Consider the following 22244-nt stretch of genomic DNA (forward strand, 5'->3'; position numbering starts at 1 on the left):
AGATTAGTGTCGAGATGTAAGAATTTTACCAGTCGTGACCAAGGGTGGTGTGTAACAGGGGGGGGGGAGCAGTAATTATGGACGGTATTATTTGGTTCAAGGTGATGAGGGAACAGGTGGTTACGATAGGCGCCGGTCAGATCTTAACATTAATTATTGATACGCAACGACAATTAAGAGGAACAGGTAGTAATTATAGGTGGCACCACTACGATCCTTGTTAAGTCATTAGTGATTACAGATTATAAAGCGAACAGTATAGTAGTCAGGTGTCCGTATTACGTACGATGCTTAACTCATTAGTGATTTGCGATGAACAGGGAAACAGGTAGTAATTAGGCGTCACTATTACGATGCTTAACTCGTTAGTGATTTGCGATGAGCAGGGAAACAGGTAGTAATTAGGCGTCACTATTACGATGCTTAACTCATTAGTGATTTGCGATGACCAGGGAAACTGGTAGTAATTAGGCGTCACTATTACGATGCTTAACTAATTAGTGATTTGCGATGAGCAGGGAAACAGGTAGTAATTAGGCGTCACTATTACGATGCTTAACTCATTAGTGATTTGCGATGACCAGGGAAACAGGTGGTAATTAGGCGTCACTATTACGATGTTTAACTCATTAGTGATTTGCGATGAGCAGGGAAACAGGTAGTAATTAGGCGTCACTATTACGATGTTTAACTCATTAGTGATTTGCGATGACCAGGGAAACAGGAAGTAATTAGGCGTCACTATTACGTACGATGCTTAACTCATTAGTGATTTGCGATGAGCAGGGAAACAGGTAGTAATTAGGCGTCACTATTACGATGCTTAACTCATTAGTGATTTGCGATGACCAGGGAAACAGGTAGTAATCAGGCGTCACTATTACGATGTTTAACTCATTAGTGATTTGCGAATACTAGAGGGACAGATAATTATAGGCGTCCGTTTGGAAGTGCTGATTAATTTGTGACTTGCGCGTACCCGAGGGACAGACAGTTATAGCTATGGGCGTGCGTATGCAGATGCTTCTTAACTCATCAGTGATTTGCGATTACTAGAGGAACAGATAATTATGGGTATGCGTATGGAGATGCTTCTTTACACATGAGTGATTTGCGATTAATATAATAGAACAGATAATTGTAGGCACGCGTGTGGAGATGCTTGTTTACTCATTACCTATTGATAAGATTACAAGGGGACAGATTGCAGCTATATAGACACCCGTGTGGAGATGCTTGTTAACTCATTATACTACGATAAGCGTTGGTGCAGTGATTATATATACGTGGTAATTAAGAGTTGGCTCCGCTGTGTTAAGATATTTGTTAATTATTTCTTTATCACTTTGAAACCCGTGGACAAAATTAAGAACTGGCTCCGCTGTGTTAAGATATATTTGTTAATTCTTTCTTTATCACTTTGAAACCCGTGGACAAAGTTAAGAACTGGCTCCGCTGTGTTAAGATATTTGTTAATTCTTTCTTTATCACTTTCAAACCCGTGGACAAAGTTAAGAGTTGGCTCCGCTGTGTTAAGATATACTTGTTAATTCTTTCTTTATCACTTTCAAACCCGTGGACAAAGTTAAGAACTGGCTCCGCTGTGTTAAGATATTTGTTAATTCTTTCTTTATCACTTTCAAACCCGTGGACAAAGTTAAGAGTTGGCTCCGCTGTGTTAAGATATACTTGTTAATTCTTTCTTTATCACTTTCAAACCCGTGGACAAAGTTAAGAACTGGCTCCGCTGTGTTACGATATTTATTAATTCTTTCTTTATCACTTTGAAACCCGTGGACAAAGTTAAGAACTGGCTCCGCTGTGTTAAGATGTACTTGTTAATTCTTTCTTTATCACTTTGAAACCCGTGGACAAAGTTAAGAACTGGCTCCGCTGTGTTACGATATTTATTAATTCTTTCTTTATCACTTTGAAACCCGTGATCAAAATTAAGAACTGGCTCCGCTGTGTTACGATATTTATTAATTCTTTCTTTATCACTTTGAAACCCGTGGTCGCAAGAAACAGGCTAGGTGTTGGTAGCACGTGGTTGTTAACTGATTAATTGCTGACGTGGTGGTGTACTCATTAACTCATCATGGCACACTAACACCACTCAAGCATACTATGACTGGGCGGTATAAGAAACAAGGATCACTTACAATCATTATTTGGTAAAGTTGGAATCACACGTTATAGCCGCGCTTTGAGGCGGTGCTCATATCTTTCCCCGGTGCCACGTACATGACCTTGCAGTTGCGGCGCCAAGACCAAACGCTCCAATAATCAATCAATCATCTGTCCCTTTGAAACTATGGTGGGAAAGTACCATTAACTTAACCCAGGGCCAGTGTGACATCCGGGTTACCACAGTTTACCTTCTTCTGGTGTCCGCAGGTACCCATTTATCGATCAGCCCGAAAGGAAGGATGACCTACTGGGTTGGCTGTACGTAGACTGCCAAGGCCGGGATTCGAACCCACGCCCGCACGCCCGCAGATTCATATTTAGGGACGCTAATCACTGCAGGGCGGGGTCGCTAATTATGTGGGCGATCAAAGGGATTTGCTGAGTCGATGGATTTGACAAGCTGTTGCGTCTTGAGTCTTTGAATGTCTAATGGTGTTTATTACTACCATTACGAGAGAGAAAGAGAGAGAGAGAAAGGGGGGGAAGGAAGGAAGGAGAGAGAAGAGAGGAGAAGAAGAGAGAAAGGAGAAAGAGAAGGAAAAGAGCGGAGAGAAAGAAAAGAAAGAGAAAGCAGGAAAATAAGGAGAGAGAGAGAGAGAGAGAGAGAGAGAGAGAGAGAGAGAGAGAGAGAGAGAGAGAGAGAGAGAGAGAGGCTGGCCTGTCACTTCAGTCAAAAGATGACAACCCAGGAGCCAGACAGGCAGCCGCCCACCCTCCCCCAACTCATCGCCTCAAGACTAGAGAATGTGCTAATCTCTGAGGACGCTGTCAGGAGACATCTGAGGGGCGTCAACACCAGGAAGGCGCCAGGCCCTGACAGCGTGAGTCCATACTTACTGCGGCGATGCTCCGATGAGCTCACCAGCCCCCTCGCCCAGATCTTCCGGCGATGCCTGCAGAGCGGGGTGTGGCCTGCACAGTGGAAGGAGGCCAGAGTCACACCCGTACACAAGAAAAAATCCAGGTCCGAGCCAGGCAATTACAGGCCAATATCACTCCTCCCAATCATCAGCAAGATATTTGAGAGGATCATCGGGGAGCAATTGACATCCTTCCTCGAGGAAAACCACCTGCAGTCACCGAAGCAGTTTGGTTTTCGGAAGGGCCTCTACCTCAGACCTCCTCCTTCTCCTCTCAAAGTCCTGGCATGACGCCCTTGATGACGGCCACCCCTCTCTCGTGATTGCCCTGGATATAGCTGGCGCGTTCGACTCCGTTTGGCACCGCGGTCTGACGGCGAAGCTACAGCAACTAGGCATCACGGGGGACCTGCTGCGCCTGCTCTCAAACTACCTGTTAGGCAGGAGCCTCCACGTAGCAGTCAACGGAAGCACCTCGACCAGCTTCCCGGTGGAGGCCTCCGTTCCACAGGGGTCCGTCCTTGGACCTATTCTGTGGAACATATACTTTAACGACCTCCTGCAAACCATCCCGGCAGCAAGCGCTTACGCCGACGACTGCACCCTCTCCAGAACATACAAGAGGGAGGAAGCCCAGGACGTGATAGAGTCCGTCAACAGACAGTTGGCAGACATAATGGCCTGGGGAAAGAGGTGGCAAGTCAGGTTTGCCCCTGACAAAACCCAGGCCATGGTAATATCACGTTCTCGGGAGGACGCGAGGCAACTCCACGGCAGACTGAGATTCGGGAATGACCCCATCCCTCTGCAGTCCAGCGTCGACATCCTGGGCGTGGAGGTGGACTCAGCTGCGGTTTGACCGTCCCCTGGCAAGGGGGGCGCAAAACGCCTCCCAGAAGGTGAACCTCCTGCGCCGCATGAAGAACCTCCTCGATGCTGAAGGCCTGAACACCCTCTATAAGGCACAAATCCGTCCAGTGATGGAGTATGCACCGCTCACCTGGATGGCCAGCGCCCGCTGCCACCTCAACCTGCTAGACAAGGTGCAGAGGAGGGCTGAACGCCTCATCAACGGCACCCAGCACCACCGACCGAGCCAGTGGGAGACACAGCGACAACAACAACAACAACAACACCACACGAAGGAAGGGCAAGACCAGCCACGAACCAGCTGAATAGCCTGGAGCACCGTCGCCGCGTCGCTGCCCTGACGGTGCTACACAAGGCACAAGTGGGCCTAGTGCCCCACCTGACGGACCTGAGGGCTACCTGGAGGAGGTCTGAGCGCAGCACGAGAACGGTGCTGAGCAACGCCTCCTCCTGGAAGTGCCAATGGCCCGCTCCAGCACCCACCAACGTGCCTTCTCCATCGCAGCGGTGGTGTGGTGGAACAACCTCACTGCTGATGTGGATGTGACACAACTGTCCACTCAGCAGATGAAGGTTGCGTCCCACAGGTGGCTACTCCTACACCCACCGTAAATATGTATATATATAATTGTATAATATATTGTATAATAATTGTATAATATAATCGGCAGAAGCTTTTAAATAGCTCCCCAACGGTCGGGGGAACTTTAGCATAGACAAATAATACTGCCATGTACTAATGTACTGAACACGTTTAAATAAAAAAAAAAAAAAAAAGAGAGAGAGAGAGAGAGAGAGATTATTGGGGTCTCTGCTGCCCTTTATTTCTCTTTAGTCAAGGGTACTACAGCAAGAAGAGTTAGTGGGTTAGTGGTGAACGTACAGGTTGAGAAGGAAAGACAAGGAGTGTACAGGTGTATGGTGTAGGTTCGCCCATCATTGCCAGTTTGTCCTTCCTTACAGGTGTGCCGATAGAAGGGGGTCAGACAGTGCAATCTCCAGTCTTCTTCAGTACCCAGCGTCATGGTCTGTCTGGTTCACTCACTGTCACTGCAGCATCACGAGCCCTCCACCCACACCTCTTATCTTTGCAACGGCCTTCACTAATATCCAGCATGCACTCTTGTCAGCATCTCAATTTATTTACCCGAGTATTATAATGTTGTTAGCTTAATTGATTTCCCTACCAAATAACTTTCATTGCACCCACCATTCTGTCCCCCCACACCACTTGCATCTCTTATGCAGCTCATTTCCACTGTGCATGTTAACAATTGGTGTGCTACATGCCACGTCAACATCCCTGACGCGTACAAATGACAAATGCCGGGAGGATAATGCTGTCTTACACCCTTCTGAATCTCTCTAAACAGTATTCGTGCATGAGTAACTACTACAATAATTAATATTGCCACATCTCTGATGCTCACTCTTCTGCTGGGAAGGAAAAAAACTAAGTTCTATGTATTCATTTTATTTTGGTACTTCTTCCAAAATTATCTTGCACTGAAATAAAGAACCAGTTATTGTAAAGCATAATTCACTGAAGTGGTTTGAGGATACAATGGGGATGCAGAATAAAGATTTTGTGAGGAGGGGATTACTTAACCCCTTGACTGTGGATTTCCCACAAGAAGACCTCACCAAGCAACCAGTGAAGGCAAAATCCAGGGCAATCGCAGCGGACAGGTTAAAATATTATGACAAAATATTTCATGCATGCACAAAACACACACACACACAATAGGAGCCTTGAAATCACATGAGACTTCCTTTGCAGGCACGACAGGATGGAGGGAGATGACAACCAGCATGAGAAGCAGATGACGACCACCTTCCCCCTGCAGCACACTACCACAAGACATCAGTGTGTGCGTGCTCCTGCTGCCAACGTGGAGGCCGGGAGAGTCAAGGGAGTGGCACACTGCAACAGGAGCAACTAGACCCTGCTATTCATAATTAAAATATGTAAAATTTTGTAAGGGGGAACAATAGTAAACTTATCAAAGGGGTGACACCATTGAGGTAGTCTTGAGATATGATGGGGACACAGAATAATGAAGATTTTGTTAAGATATAAATATTAATACAGAATACCTCAAGCATGCACAACAGACACCCCACAAAGAGCCTTGAATTCACACTATGTCCTTTGCAGGCACGATGGGATGGAGGAAGACGAGGGGCAGATGACTACCAGCTTCACAAGACCCAGATGGAGAGGCGGACCCCCAGCTTCTCATGAGGGGCAGACGAGGAAGACTACAACATCCAGCTTCACCTATAACAAACTACCACAAGAAAGCATCAGTGTGTTTGAGCCCTTCCTTTGTGCTGCTGGTCTCCTGCTGCCAAAGTGGAGGCTGGGAGAGTGCAGCAGGGAGGGGCACGCTGAAACAGGACACACACAGCGACCCGTCCTGGTGACAAGCTTATGATGGCGAGTTATCTAATAGGGCAAGTGTAAGAGCAGAGACTCTCCCCAACTTAGAAATTATTTTGGATTTTTTTTTTTTTTTTTTAAATTCTGCTGTATGCGTGAAAAAAATAGTGAACCTGTAAAGCTATGTTACAAAATAAATCTAAACCTCTATATACTCTTTTGTTGCACCTCCTTATACATATATACCTCCTGCTCATTAAACATTTCTGCCATATATACTTAGGGAGTGATGATGCTCTATCCCTCAATGCCCTTGATCTTTGGGAAGGTCAGACCACTGATGCAGTCCACCAGTCAAGCTCTGCCAAGATACCAGCAGAGAAGGAGGAGGAGTGTGTTCATCCTAAGAGCAAGATATGCGTGACATTATTCCCTCCTGACACTTCCCCCCACAGGTCTGATGTATGAGAGTCCGTCCTGTGGGGGGATGTCAGGAAGGAGTCTCTGTCCAGCTGCCTTGCTCTTAGGACACTCATACTCCCCCTCCCTTCAAATGTCTCTCCTGGTAGTCTTGGCAAAGTCCCGGTTACTGCACGGTCGCTGTTGTGACCTGCAGACAACACAAAACAACAAATACTTTTCTATATAACCTGGGCCCGTATTCTCAGACGCTGTCAAGGCTTCTACGCCCAAATTTGATAGGGCTTTCGTAGATGTAAGTATTTCCATGTGTAGTTTTATGAGCCTAGTGATAGTTAGACACGGCTTCTGCACCATAAACTTGAAAAACACTCTTGAGAACCCGACTACTCTCCTTTGCAGCCATTTAACCTGGTAGCTACAGGGATCACGTTTCTTAAAGGCCCTTCCTCTAAGCGGGAAAAAATCATCACTCACACAAACCATTTCATAATATATATCAATGCATTTGTGATCAGTTTATGCATCATCTACTTCAGGTGGTTTATATCATGGCAAAAAATTGGCCTGTCACTGGTACACGGTAAAGCCACAAATTTGGCCCGTCGCTGCTACTGGGTTAAATACGTAGTTGTTGTGAGAGCTGAAAGTGTCTGAGAATATGCGCCCTGATCATGCTTAGGCAAGATGGGATGAATCCAGATCAGGCATCCATTCATCACTGAAACATCCAACATCTGGGAAATGGCCACTGATCCAAGAACAGCTACAGAAGTAATTGCAACACTGCCTTTTCTTTAATACTGCTCTAGTTTGAAACATTTGATGGACACTAAAGAAAAGAAGAAAAAAAAAGTAAAAAGTGGTGCCATGAAAGGGAGAAATGGAGGGGAGAGAGGGAGCTACTGAGGAGGAGGAGGACTAAAGACTATGGCACTGACACAGATAGATAATCTTAATAATGAATGGATGCCTGGCCACAAAAGGGAAATGTGAGCCTATTTACAGTGAAATAACTCTGGTATATAACAAGATAAAAAAATATTACAAGTTTGTCGAGATATGTTACATTTCAAAGTACGCTCACACTTCCCTCTCAACCCACATTATGTCAAGCTATGAGCAGCAAACTGAATCAAGAACCTAGATCCCTGAGCATAGTAAATCAACACAGACAGACACAATATTTAGTGCCAATGATTTGGCTGGTCAACTAAGAACGTCTACTCTTTTGGTGACCTGGAAATGTCAAGACAAAAGGTGTTACTGTCTTGTTCAGAAAAAACAAACAAATTACTGCCAGATATTTCTCTTTTAATGTGAAGTCACTTGACTGAACTATAGCATAATTGAATTTTTAATGCATGCCCTTGAAAAATTCATAAATGCACCTCACAATGGCACTTATTATCAAACATATTGACCATTTCCTTAATTATTATTTGCCATATGTTGCTGCCTGTCCTGTGTTTGGAGATACCCTAAACTTAAATGGTAAAGTAAAGTTGGGGGCATACAGTACAGCTGTGCTGTGCCCATTTTCCTTGCATTGGCCCTTTGACCCTGTGGTGGGTCAGGACCCATAATTCTGGGACAGTGTAACTTCTGAGGTACCACAGTTTACCTTCCCCAGGTTTCCCAGGCACACATTTATCGACCAGCCCACTTGGGAGGATGAACTGCTGGGTGAACTGCACACTGACTACCCAGGCCGGGATATGAACTCAGCCCAGCAGATTGGTAGCTAGTCACACTAACCACTGCACTACTTAACACTTAACCTAACTATAACAGAAATAAATTCTTACTGAATGTCTTCAGAAAATTTATATATTCCCCCTCAGTAATGGCACTCATTATCTTATGCGTTGCTGCACCACCGCCACACGCAGCTATATATGCTCCCAACTTTACCATACATATATGACTTATAAACAGTTACTAATAAAGCAAATACCTTGGACAAGATCGTTGGTGACAGCAGCAGCTTGACAGATGATGAGAAAATCCTTGTGTGTGCCATGAGCTGAGGAGAGAGGTTTTGGGGTCAGCTTGAGGTTTGGCCGAGTGTGGAGAGGTTGTAGCTGCAGTAGAAGTTTGTTAACCCAGTAGCTGTGGGGATCATGTTTCTTAAAGGCCCCTCTAAGTGAGAAAAATGAGAAAAAATAATCACTCACACAAACCATTTCATAATATGTATCAAAACATTTGTGATCAGTTTATGCATCATCTATTTTGAGGGGGTTTATATCATAGCAAAATTTGGCCCATCGCTGGTATATGGTAAGGCCACAAATTTGGCCCGTCGCTGCTACCGGGTTAATCTGCCCGACACAGGGCGAGTGTGTCATCCGGGTCACCACAATGTATAACTTTTAATCTTCAACTTGGAACATTTGAAAATTTAATCATCAATAAATGTACTTAAAGTCAGGCAGTTAATAATCACTCCCTCCTGTGAGCACTAGGCTCTATTTTCTTGTTTACGATTGGAGGATTAACCCTTTCAATATGTGACGCAGACGTTGGTGTCACAGTATGGAAAGGGTTAAGAGGAAATGGAAGAGGATTAATCTTCTTTTAAACCTCTTAATCCTCTTCTAAACCTCTAAAGAGGAAATGGAAAAGGATTAAGAGGTTAAGAAGAGGATTGATCCTCTTCCATTTCCTCTTAACCCTTTCCATACTGTGATGCCAACGTCTGCGTCACCGTATTGAAAGGGTTAACCGGAGTAGTTTTGGCTAACTCTTCAATAGATTTTATGTAGATTTGACCGTTACCAATTAGTCTTCCTGGCTGGCTTAATTATGCTCAAATAATTAATCTTAAGGATGTAACCTTCGCCAAGTATCCCCAAGTACCCATTTATCAACCTCAAGGAAAGGATGAACAACTGGGTGAGTATATGCTGACTGCCCAGGCCGGGATTCGAACCCAGACCAGCAGATTCGTGGTAAGGGACGCTAGCCACTGCACCGCGGAGCCAGACCCTTCCCACATCCATGAAGATACTGTAATAAGTAATAAGTCAGCCTCCATACACCTGTGCCTTGCTGACGAGGAGTACACTGCAGGAACAAAAAACAGACATGACAAGATTGACAGACAGGAGAGAGAGAGAGAGAGAGAGAGAGAGAGAGAGAGAGAGAGAGAGAGAGAGAGAGAATGTTGAGAAGTAATGCGCATAAATAAGAAAAGATGGGACAAAACGAATAGGAGAGAGAGAGAAAGAAGAGAGAATTAAGGAACAGAACACGAACGAGAGAATCCATCAGCTGATCAACTCTCCGGCCTCCTCGTCCTCATTTCTCCTATTTCCACGCGCCACCTCGCCCCTATACTCACCATTTCCCTTCCCACAGGTGCCGGGGAGTGCCATGCTTCTTCTGGTATCATGGCAGTCTTCCAGGAGCTCCGAAAGTCACGTAATTAAGGAAAAATATGAAGGAACGGAGACTGTCAAAGACGAGAGCGCCGCCATCTTGGTCCTGGTCTGAGTCTCTGGTGTTGTTGGTGTCGTTGTTGTTGTACCAAATTGTCGTACACTCAGCTTGTTGTACTTACTTCTGACCAAATACTGTCGCATCCACGCAGATAAAGATACCAATTTATAGTTAATGTTGAAATCGTAAATTATCCATGCTTTCGTTGCAATCTCTCTCTCTCTCTCTCTCTCTCTCTCTCTCTCTCTCTCTCTCTCTCTCTCTCATCCTCATCCTCCTTTGTGACGCCGTTCCTCCCACTGGACAAACTAACATACAAATTAGTAATACGTAATAAATATTTATTTCCAAATTCACAATAGAAATATACATATTATACCACATCAGGCGCATGTCCAAAATAAGCTCAGTTCCATGGCACACACACACACACACACACACACACACACACACACACACACACACACACACACGTACAGGTACACGCACACACACACGTACACGCACACCGCAATGGGTTTTGGTGTGCGCATGACTCAAACACACACACACACACACACACACACACACACACACACACACACACACACATTAGTTGTACACGAACAAATTTGGTGCACATACAGCTGAACATTGGCGAGCTGTGCACAAACACACAAACACACACGTGCCTCCAGGCCTGTCCCGTGCAGAGGTGTACGTACACTTGCGACTCTGGGTACGTCTACACGGATAGAAAACACACACACACACACACACACACACACACACACACACACACACACACACACACACACACACACACACACACACACACACACACAAGCAAACATTTATTTAACGCTCAAGATCACTTTTCCTTTTTTTCTGTATGTATGAATGAATATGATGATCGGAGAGGATTGAATAAAAAACATATAAAAAAAACATAATTAAGTTGGTAAGGAAAAGGGAAAAAAGAGAAGTAAGGAGGATTCTCTCTCTCTCTCTCTCTCTCTCTCTCTCTCTCTCTCTCTCTCTCTCTCTCTCTCTCTCTCTCTCTCTCTCTCTCTCACACACACACACACACACACACACACACACACACACACACACACACACAAGGAAAAAAAACAGAGAGAGAGAGAGAGAGAGAGAGAGAGAGAGAGAGAGAGAGAGAAAAGGGGGGGAAATGGGGAGGGTCAAGGGGACAGTAGAGAGAGGGGGAGGCGTGGGAGGAGAGGGCTGGGAGTATTGGCAGGTAGGCTGGAGGAGGAGGAGGAAGAGGAGTAATGTTGATAATAATAATAATAATAATAATAATAATAATAATAATAATAATAATAATAATAATAATAATAATAATAATAATAATAATAATAATAATAATAATAATAATAATCATAATCAACCCTCTCCTGGGGCCTGCGGTACAGGGGCCGCCGGGCGCGGTGCGTGCGGGCGAGCATTGGACGCTAGGGTGCGGGAGGGGCCGCGGCCCCCCTGGTGACGCCGGTAAACAATACTGTTAGGCAATACTTCCTTGAAGGAGCGAGGCGGAACCCTCGACACACAGACAAACAAACAGACACCCAGATACACATATTGACGACACCCAGAGTTCTCCATCACATGTAGTCACATAGACATAAGGCATTCAATACGTTGAGTACATATTCGCCCTACAAAGGGCTGGTGATTATACAGTAACAACAAAGATCAAATGGTCCACAAGGCAATGTGTACAAAACCCTGTACTGGAAAGGCCGGCCCGCCGCGGCGCCGGCCAGGCAGTTGATAACCTCGCCTACTCGAAGGTTATTGCAGCTAATCTCAAAGACATCGTAACATTCAGTATTCAAAACTACGATTCTTGACGAAGTTTGCAAACAGAGTTGCAATTGGCTTCCTTCAGAATGTAGCGTTCAGCGGCACACTGCATGGCTTCCTGCTCTCGCACGCCGGGCACCGAACCGACGAGTGGAGGCGGCTCGGTTGAACCTGTCCTCGTAGGGTAAACAGAACCACGAAAAGGCCAAGACGAAAGTCTCACCTAAGGGAACGGGACAGTTAGCACCCGCGTGTATCTCGCCCACCAAACAAATTAACGGGTGGAGGCGGAACAGCTAAACTTTTCCTCGCAGATGGATAAAAAAAATACTAAAAGGCCAAGAGAAAAGTCTGGTCTATACGGCACGGGACAGTTAGCAACGTAGCGCCCGTGTGTCTCTCACCCACTCAACAAACCAGTGAGTGGAGGTGGAACAGCTAAACTTGTCTGTCCTCCTGAGCGACGAACTCTGGTAAAACAAAATCACTAAAAGGCCAAGAGGAAAGTCTCTTACGTATTTGCACGGGACAGTTAGCAACGTAGCACCCGTGTGTCTCTCGCACTCAACAAACCAGTGAGTGGAGGTGGACCAGCTAAAAGTATCTGTCCTTGGTAAAACAAAACCACTAAAAGGCCAAGAGGAAAGTCTCGTCTAAACGGGCACGGGACTTATTAGCAACGTAGCACCCGTGTGTCTCTCGCCCGCCAGACAACAAATGAAGGAGTGCAGGTGGATCTGCCAAACGTGACCTCATTATAGAGCAAAACATAATCCCAAACAGGAGTATAAGAGCGTCTCGTTTGTTCTTCCTGCTATATCACGTTTTATCAATGTTGGGAATGCTTACTGGGGGTGAGAAGGCGAGCTCAGCCACCCAAGAAACGAGAGAGGTAAGTTACTATTCGAGATGCGACCTGGGAGCATGAGTAATGGACGAACAACTCAGAGCAGAATAAATGATGTTCCGTTTCTTCTTGATATACAACGTTTTATCAATGTCAGAGATCGTTATGGAGGGTGAGAAGGCGAACTCAGCCCCCAAGAAACGAGGCGGGTAAGTACGAGGTGTGCCCGGGGACATGAGTATCAAGGTCTGAATCCTAGTTTTATAAGAAGCGTGAATGCCAACTCCGTACCAATAAAACGAATTGGTAAAAGGAATAAGAGGCGAGGACGGTGAAGTAAGTCTGAACATGTGAATAATTTTATGTCTTTTAATGGGAACAGACGTTGAATTTCCGCGGCTATGGCCTGAGTGGTCCCTCCTAACGCTGCCTAAGAGATGGACGAAGAACACAGAGCAGGAAAAATAATGAGGAGAAAACGGGGAGCCTTGTGTAATGTCTTTCTTCATGTCTTTAAAAGCATCGAATTTCCGTAGTCATGGTCAGAGTGATCCCTCCTAACGATGCCTAAGAGATGGAGGAACAACAGAAAGCAGGAAAAATAATGAGGAGAGAACGGGGAGCCTTGTGTAATGTCTTTCTTCATGTCTTTCAAAACATCGAATTTCCGCGGTTATGGCCAGAGTGATCCCTCCTAACAATGCCTAAGAGATGGACGAAGAACACAGAGGAGAAAGAATAATGAGAGGAGAAAACGGGGAGCCTAGTATAATGTCTTTCCTCATGTCTTTAAAAGCTTCGAATTTCCGCGGTTATGGCCAGAGTGATCCCTCCTAACGATGCCTAAGAGATGGACGAAGAACACAGGGCAGAAAGAATAATGAGAGGAGAAAACGGGGAGCCTAGTATAATGTCTTTCCTCATGTCTTTAAAAGCTTCGAATTTCCGCAGCTATGGCCAGAGTGATCCCTCCTAACGATGCCTAAGAGATGGAGGAACAACAGAAACAGGAAATTAATTATAAGAGGAGAAAACGGGAAACCTAATGTAATGTCTTTCTTCATGTCTTTATTAAGTGAATTTCAGCGGTTTGGGCTAAAAGTCGTCTCTCCTGATGCTGTTCTCACATGTCCTCCTCCTCCTCCTCATCATCATCATCCTCATCATCATCCTCATCATAATCATCATAATCATCGTGGCATTATTAGTCTATGGCAGGATAAAGATCTCTCCCAACGTCTTCCATCTCTTCGCATGGTGTTAGTGTACTCCTCCCTGCTCCGGCACATCTCCACCTGGTTCTATGTCTGTCTTGTTTTTCATGTTATGTTTACGTCAGTCGGCTGTCAGTTCTACCCATGACATGACCTGCCCAAGTCCATTTTTATACCTCATCAACACGTGTCATTATCTTCTCTGTCCACACACGTACCATTTCTGTCTTCCAAGCAGTTAAATGCAATATATTATCGTATATTATGTATATGTATGAGACTAGAGCAAAATTATCACAATATAGACCTCTGCATGAAGGCCCTGTAGTGTGTGTGGGCGTGTGTGTGTGTGTGTGTGTGCGTGTGTGTGTGTGTGTGTGTGTGTGTGTGTGTGTGTGTGTGTGTGTGTGTGTGTGTGTGTGTGTGTGTGTGTGTGTGTGTGTGTGTGTGTGTGTGTGTGTGTGTGTGTTCTGCCTCCATGCTTACACTCTCGCCCTCAACAACTCCTGGCATTTGTCGTATAATTCAAGTCATGCCTCAAACTCTACAAAATGTCTTCTTCCACTTCGAATAATAAGAAAGCATCAGCTGACGGTCCACGCAGTTTATCAATTTTCATCGATCTCAAGTCACCTGTCTTTATCTTTCACGAAGGGAGTCACTCGAAAAAGAGAGAAATATATCTACTCGCTTCAGATTCGGTCAACTTTCTGCACAAACCTTCCAGTCGTGGCGGCAAGGAAAGGCAAGTCGTTCTCTGTAATGGCAAGAACCTCGGCAGCTACTTATGCTATATAGGCGGGTAGACGCAGTACCCGGGGATGCTTTGGCACGATACTGTCTTAGTGATGATGGAAACACCTATAGGAGATCAGTGAAGGGGCTCGCTCGGTGGCTGCAGTCCTTTGGTTACTCTGTTACAGTTTAAAGCAAGATTCTTCACGGTACGGTTCGCGATAGATCACTCACTGGGCTGCCACTTCTTCTCAAATACCCCACAACCTCTACGAAAGCCTTAGCGCCTCGTGTGCTGTCGCTGGCTGACGGACTAACACGAAGCGAGCTATTTATTAACTTCATATCATCCATTTATTTCAAAAGACTCGCATCAGTTGTCGGAGTTTCCATGCGTGGCTTCATGACCCCAGCGGTATAGTTTTGCAAGGCTTCTGCGCCGTGAACGGGAAAACACTTAACAACCCGACGTAGCTCCTCTCTAGCCTTAGAAAGCGTTGGTAACAAGAGCTCAAAACGTTTGATAATACGAGTGTGAGTCTTTCTTGGAGCGTCGCTGAGCAGTAAGCAGTGAGCCGACAGTACTGACCTAATGAGCGATTCACAGTAACTCATCACTTTTCTTCACCGTAACTTGAAGAAGACATGCGCCACCAGCACCACCAGCAGCGTTTCTCAGTGCCCACCCATCCCATCGTGTCGGAAAAAATATACATTCGATACTTAATAGAAATAGTTGAGCCGTCGCGACACTTGAACGTTTGGAAGACAGTCTGGGGCGTGTGCTTACTGCTCCTACTACTGTTGCTGTTAGTGTTGTTCTATTCTGACGTGTTACAACGCTGCTTTTATCGCTTATTCTCGTTCGTGTCAAGGTCGACCTACAAGGCTGTATGTGCGGGTGATGAATGAATTTAACCCCTAATGGTAGTAGTAGCAGTAGTAGTAGTAGTAGTAGTAAAAGGAGGAGGAGGAGAAAGATAGGACACAGTAACCCAATTATTGTCTAATCAGAAGATGAAATAATGTAAAAAAAATCCATTCACTTATTGAAGAAGCACCGGAGGAGGCGTCGTTAGATGAGATTCTGTGAGAGTCTGCAAGTTAACACACTGGCCCAGTAGTTGTGTAAACAATACGTGTGTCCGCGGCCGAGATCCATGCAACGTATGACAGGGAATCCTAGGCATCTGACTACCTCCGTCGGCTACCTCGTGAAGGCCCGGGGGGGGAACTACAGGTTCTGGACACGTCTGGAAAACATCCCACCAACACGGTCTTCCTGCCAACAAAGGGTGTGGTAATGTTCGCGGTCCGGCGCGGGGCGAGGCGGAGCAGGAAGGTTCATGTACAGCGTCAGTAAACGGAGCCACTGCACACCTACATCAATATATAGTAAACACATAACATTTTACAATGGGTTTTCCGTATAAGTTAACAATATAACAGCCACTAAGTCTTGTCTACATCTCCACGAGCCGCGGTGAGAGAGCCAGTCCTGCGGTGGGAGGTGACGGGCGTCCGGACTGCCGCTCACAAACACTGGACTGACTGACTGACTCGCTGATTTGTTGACAATAAAAAGCCACGAGAAGAGAGCCAATCCAGTGGAGGCTCGGCGGGACGTCCGGACTGACCCTCACAAACATGGAGCTGACTGACTGACTTACTGACTGACTTGACAGTAAAAACGTCCTCTTACTGACTGACTTGGCAGTAAAAACGTCACGAGAGGAGAGCCAATCCAGAAACGGGGACAGGAAGGGCGTCCGGACCGTCCCTCCCACACACAGGACTGGCTGACTGGTTGACAGCAAAGCGTCATCTCCGCGCCTCCCCGGCCTGCAGCAGTGCCTGTATCACGAGTGTCGGCACTTTGTACTAACACTGACTTCGGGGTGCAGGCCGCCGGAGGGTCGCGGCACCTGACGGAGTGGCCACCGAGCCTGAGTGGCCGCGGCCCGAGGCTGACGCGCGGTATGGCACGCAGGGTGGGACGAGACAAGCTTGAGCAGGACAGGCGGCCTGGAGCTGACCCATGACGCAGCCAGGTGGTCACCTTACAATGTACATCATACTTGTAGCTGGCCGCGACCAGGCTCTCGGCACACGTCAAACAACAATGAACATGACAGCGACTGTACAGTGGGGACGGGAGGGCCACCAGGGGCCTGGGCTGGCTGAGGTGGGCGTGGGCGTGGCGCACGCACGCACACACTGAGCCATCACCAAACAAGGTCTGCCTACCGATCATGCTGATGGACATAACACATTTTGATTGAATAAAAAAAGAAAAAATGTTGCTGGCGGTCACAGGCGGCCAAGTCTTGAGAAACAAAACAAAGCGATCGTTAGACTGTCTCCTCGGGGGTCGAAACCTTAATCCTGAATAACTTTTGTACCCGAGGTGAGTCGCAGAACACAATGTTGCCATGTTGTCCAGCGTAACGCGGCGCGTGAGGCGACACACACGCCACACACCGCCACACCCTTCGCCACCACGCCTCTGAGGCGCCGACACTTTGGTACGGGGCACATCGCGGTGACCAGTTATTTAATACACCGTGAAAATCCCGCCGGGGATGGGACGTCCTGCTGTATAAGAGGAGAGGCAAGGGTGGGATCTGTGCCGTGTGGCGATGGTCATCTCGCCCGGTTCGGCCTCGACGCCTGCGCCGCGGCCTGGCGGATAACACGAGGCACTCCGCCAGGACCCGCCGCCAGTGCCTCGGCCGCCGTGAATGTGCCGTGAGTTACGCAAACAAGCAACTGAGAGGGACTTTGAGGATAGTTTATAAGTTTTCATATGCAAATAAAAGCATTTGTTAGTCTCGGTTCGATGGTGAGGGGCGTGGTGGCTGCGCCAGCCTGGAGGACACGCCGCGTGCCCGGCAGACAACCAGGCGGCGGCCGTGGCCGTGGGGACGTCGCCTACCCGCCGCGCACGCCGGAGACAGTTACGTCAAGCGTTCTAATCCCATAATAATTGCACTTATGGAATAATTCATTGTACCCTGTTGAATTCCTTGTCAGATTGTCCTACAAGTAAACAGACATACACGAGTAGCCTCGGCAAGAGTATAGTACCAGTATGGAGGAAGGCGGCCCGCGCGGCATCGACGTCTTCATCATCGACAAGTATGGACAAACTAAAGTGTATCTACGCGTCTTAGTATTTGATCCTAAAGTTTTGGGCAAGACACGATCCACTCTACCAGAGCCCGCCCGCCACGAGGCGATGGCTCGATACGCTACCGGAATACACTGCACATACATTGTACATACATACATACATACATACATACATACGTGTATATATATATATATATATATATATATATATATATATATATATATATATATATATATATATATATATATATATATATATATATATCCAATTTCCATCCACCTGTCTATTCATATTTTATATATTCATATATGTATGTATCTATCTATCTATCTATCTATCTATCTATCTATCTATCTAGCTTTCCATCTATCTACCTATATTTATCTATAAATTTTCAACTGCATGTATATATATATGTATGTATGTAGTTATGTATATATGCGTGCGTGCGTGCGTATGTATGTATATCTATCTATCTACCTATCAAGAAAGTAATCTATCTATCAATTATATGTATATATATATATATATATATATATATATATATATATATATATATATATATATATATATATATATATATATATATATATATATATATATATATATATATATATATATATATATATATATATATATATATATATATATATATATATATATATATATATATATATATATATATATATATATATATATATATATATATATATATATATATATATATATATATATATATATATATATATATGTGTGTGTGTGTGTGTGTGTGTGTGTGTGTGTGTGTGTAATCACTCAGGTGTACAGCCTAGTGTGGGGGTCAGTAAGAAACACCTTTCACTAAGCGTCACTAATAACCTCGTTTTGGCATTGAGTCGCTCGGTATGCGTGGCCGCGCAGCACCACTGGAGGACGAGGCCACGCCTGCACACGGCCTCGGGAGGCGCCGGGCGCGGGCCAGGTGCGGCGCGGCCCGGACCTCCTGAGCGGCAAGGTGACGGGAAAAACTACCGAACGCTGGAAGAGGGAAGTACGCGTGCACGCGTCGCGCTCACGTACACAGGGGTCCAAGTAGACGCATATCACTAGTTGGTGAGCAGCGAGGCCGCCGTGCCTTGATGCAAGGAGCGTATGGAGGAAGCTTGGAAGAAACGTGCCCTTGGGGCGGCATCCGACACAAGCACATCCACGCACAGCAGACGTCGTCGTCTGGACCTAAACTGCTACATGTAGACAACTTGGAGCATCAAAAGGTCTGAATAACGTTAGCCCGTGGGTCTTCACGGCAACTACCATGACAAAATAGAATACTCTTATGCTACTCAATATCTCTACATGGACGGGGTCGGTAGGCTACATGAAGAGCAACATTAGAAGACAAACCTGGATTCTGAAGCGTTTTTATAACTTACGGAATGAGCCTTTCACTGCTGCTAAAGGCAACGCGCAGCGTCGGAGTGGCCAGAGCGTCCGAGGGGCGGCCGCCGGGAGCCACTGCGGCCTGGGGACTGTCCTAAGGTTTGCTGGCGGCCGCGCGCGGCTCGCAGCTCCGGAGCGGCGCCTCGACACGACCAAACGGTCGTCAAGGGCAGGGCAGAGAACGATTGTCGGGAATACCGTGAGGAGGCTGTGTGCGGGCCCCAACCACCCACACCCCTGCGCCCGTATACACACACACACACACACACACACACAAAGTGGTGACCAACCACCCGCCAGCAGCAGTGGCTCCCGGGGGCGCGCAGCTTTTCCTCTTCGGACGCTCTGATCCTAACATTAGTGTCACGGTGTCCCTGGCTTGCTGTGCAACTCTTGTCTGCCAGCATCACCTTCACTCTCATCACATCACCACCGGCATCGCGGCACCACCGCCGGGGCGCGACTACCGTTAAGTAAACCCTCGTTGGCACCAGACACACGCAGCCGCGGCCTCCGCGGCGGCCTTTCAAGCAGTCACACAACACTTCTTGGTTTCTTTGTTAATGCGTCCTTTGACATCGTCCACGTCCTCATAAAATAGAGTGATATATATACCTCATTTGAATTATACTATAAAAAGTACGTTAATCTCTTGAATTAACATAGAATTACAGGAATGTTGTATGTCATCACTATGAGTAGGAGGATGGAGTCAGTATGAGCAGCTGACGCACAGCCGCAGAGATCATCGGAAGTAGACAGGCGGCGCTGTGGCGGCGGCGAGTCCCGCGGCGAGCAGCGGCTCCCTCCACCGCCGCTGACTGCAGGGACGGGAGGGGGGGCAGGAGGAGGGGGAGGTGGCGGGGGCGACGCGGCTCAGGGCTGGTCGGCGGCCACAGGGGTGGGGTGGCGGCCCTCCTTTACGAGGGGCAGTGGCAGCAGGTTAACCTCGGGGCTGGCGGCGTCCCGCGCCCTGTCGGTTGGCGACGAGCGCTGCTGTAGGGCGGAGCGGGCGGCGGCCAGGCCGGGCAGGCTGTACAGTGGGTTGAAGGCCATCATCCCTGAGGCCTGGGCGAGGGGCGACGCGGCGGCAGCGTCCTCGCCCTGGTGCTGCTCCATCACCAGCCCTTTGGTCAGGCTCAGCAGACTAGAGGACACCTGCCACGACGCCTCGCCACCACCCGGTAACGGCGGCGGGCTGGTGCTGGCGCTGCCGCCGCTTGCTGGGGCGGCGGGACGAGGGGTGGTGGCTGCCGAGGCGGTGGTGGCGGCGGCGGCTTTGCCCCTGAGGAGGGCGTCCAGCACGCTGCCCTGGTATGACGGGGTGGCGGCGGCGGCGGGCTCGTGGGCGTTGGCAGGGGAGGGTACCCGCTGGTCCTTGACGGTGGCGGCCTCCTGGAACCTGCGGATCATTTGCGAGGCGTAGAAAGGGTCTTGCTGGTACCGGGAGAGGAAGGGCGGCACCACGGGCGCCCCGCTCCAGATGGAGAAGGGGCTGGTGAGCAGGGGCGTGGCTGGCGCCGGGGGAGAGGACAAGGACGAGGAGGAGAGAGGAGAGAAGGTGGAGTAAGACGAGGCTTCGCTTTCCATGCGAGCCTTCTTTACTGTCGGCAGGATTCCTGAGCTCTCCCCGCCCTGAGAGTTATCGTCGACAGTGAGGTCTATCGTTGAGGTGGTGGTGGTGGTGGTGGTAGAGGCGGGGGTGTCCTCGACGAGCCTACCCACGGTGGTGGTGGTGGTGGTGGCGGAGGAGGTTGTGTCCGGCGGTGTCCTGGTGGATCTGGCGGTGTTGTCCTTGCGGGTCCTGTCCACTGGCGGAGAGCAGTTGTATGCTGGCGGGTTCTCCTTCTTGTTCTTTCCCCGGCTGAGGTGCCTCTCCTTCACTTTGTACTCCAGGGTGGAGTGGGGCACGCCGTAGAAGCTGCCGGCCCTGTGCACGCTCATCTCGCCGCTCTGCACCGCCTGCACGGCCTTCAGCAGGTTGTCGCGATCGTAGTTACGATACTTTCCCCGCTTGGGCCGCGATCCCTTGCCGCCCGTCGACGTGGAAGATGAAATTTGTGCCTTCTTGTTCTGCTCCCGCTTGTCCGCGCCCCCCGCCTTGGCCTGCAGCTCCCCGGCAGTGGATGTGGGCGGGAGGAGGTGGGAGCTGGTGGTCGCAGGCCCCTCCTTGCCGCTGGGAACCTCACAACCCAGTTTTTGGCCGATCATCTGCGCGATCATTTCTTTAAGATTAGGGCTGGACAGAGACGGAATGAGAGGCTGACTAGAATGGTTGGAGTCTGAGGCGGTGGTGTCCGACTCTCCCTTGAGGAGGCCGTTGCAGGATGGAGAATAGGACGGTACACTAAGGTCACATGGGTCACTCTTCAGACCATTGACGGCATGGATTTCAACTGATCCGTTCAGTTTCAACTTACTTCTTTGTAGTTCTTCGTTGTATCGGTCTTCTACTACTTTCTTTATAAAGTCATTTAACTGAGGTACGAAAGAAATGCTGTCGAGGGCCTCGGTGGACGTCTGCACGTTGTCCTTGTTGAGGGCGAGCTTCGGAATGTTGTTGAGGAGGTGTCTGAGCATGGCCTCCACCGCCGGCCGGGAGTCCATCACCTGGCGGCCTCCCTTGCGGCTCATCTCCTCCAGCTTCTCCACAACCTTGGTCTGCAGCAGCGTCCTGATGCACTCCGGCGAGGCCTTCACCTCCTCCCCGCCGCTGCAGCCGCCCGCCGCCACGGACGTGCCGCTGCTGCCGTTGTAGTGCTGTGAGAAGCCAGACCTGGCCTCCGTCTGCACGGACTCGTTGCCACTCTGCTCTGCCAGCTTCTTGTTCCTGTCTCTCTCCATGGCCAGCTTGTACACCTGTGGGGAGGCAAGGCATTGATTAAACACTGAGGTTCATCAGCACAGCATACGTGCGTGT

The 22244-nt window shown here is 48.0% G+C and overlaps 1 protein-coding gene and 3 long non-coding RNA genes across 4 annotated transcripts in view; 2 read left to right on the forward strand and 2 right to left on the reverse strand.

The window, feature by feature from the left end:
- LOC127007959 (uncharacterized) overlaps window positions 1–1504 on the forward strand; it is a 1758-nt gene extending 254 nt beyond the window's left edge. Inside the window, exons 1-3 of the long non-coding RNA XR_007760723.1 lie at window positions 1–328; window positions 395–460; window positions 527–1504. The exon at window positions 1–328 is cut by the window's left edge and continues 254 nt beyond it. This is a non-coding gene — a long non-coding RNA (uncharacterized LOC127007959). The remainder of the gene's footprint in view (window positions 329–394; window positions 461–526) is intronic.
- A 3382-nt stretch (window positions 1505–4886) lies between these two features.
- Window positions 4887–6513, forward strand: LOC127007957 (uncharacterized). The gene is made up of 2 exons (XR_007760721.1): window positions 4887–5888; window positions 6079–6513. It is a non-coding gene; the product is annotated as an uncharacterized LOC127007957 (long non-coding RNA).
- Window positions 5379–10235, reverse strand: LOC127007958 (uncharacterized). The gene is made up of 3 exons (XR_007760722.1): window positions 10070–10235; window positions 8681–8865; window positions 5379–6913 (listed from the first exon to the last, which is right to left on the reverse strand). It is a non-coding gene; the product is annotated as an uncharacterized LOC127007958 (long non-coding RNA).
- Window positions 10236–18661: 8426 nt separating this feature from the next.
- LOC127007960 (mushroom body large-type Kenyon cell-specific protein 1-like) overlaps window positions 18662–22244 on the reverse strand; it is a 56827-nt gene continuing 53244 nt past the window's right edge. The window contains exon 6 of the mRNA XM_050879507.1: window positions 18662–22183. Coding sequence (XP_050735464.1) covers window positions 20201–22183 — 1983 coding nt within the window. The 3' untranslated portion in view covers window positions 18662–20200. The remainder of the gene's footprint in view (window positions 22184–22244) is intronic.

This window comes from Eriocheir sinensis, chromosome 36 (assembly GCF_024679095.1).
Source record: "Eriocheir sinensis breed Jianghai 21 chromosome 36, ASM2467909v1, whole genome shotgun sequence".
Taxonomy (NCBI): domain Eukaryota; kingdom Metazoa; phylum Arthropoda; class Malacostraca; order Decapoda; family Varunidae; genus Eriocheir; species Eriocheir sinensis.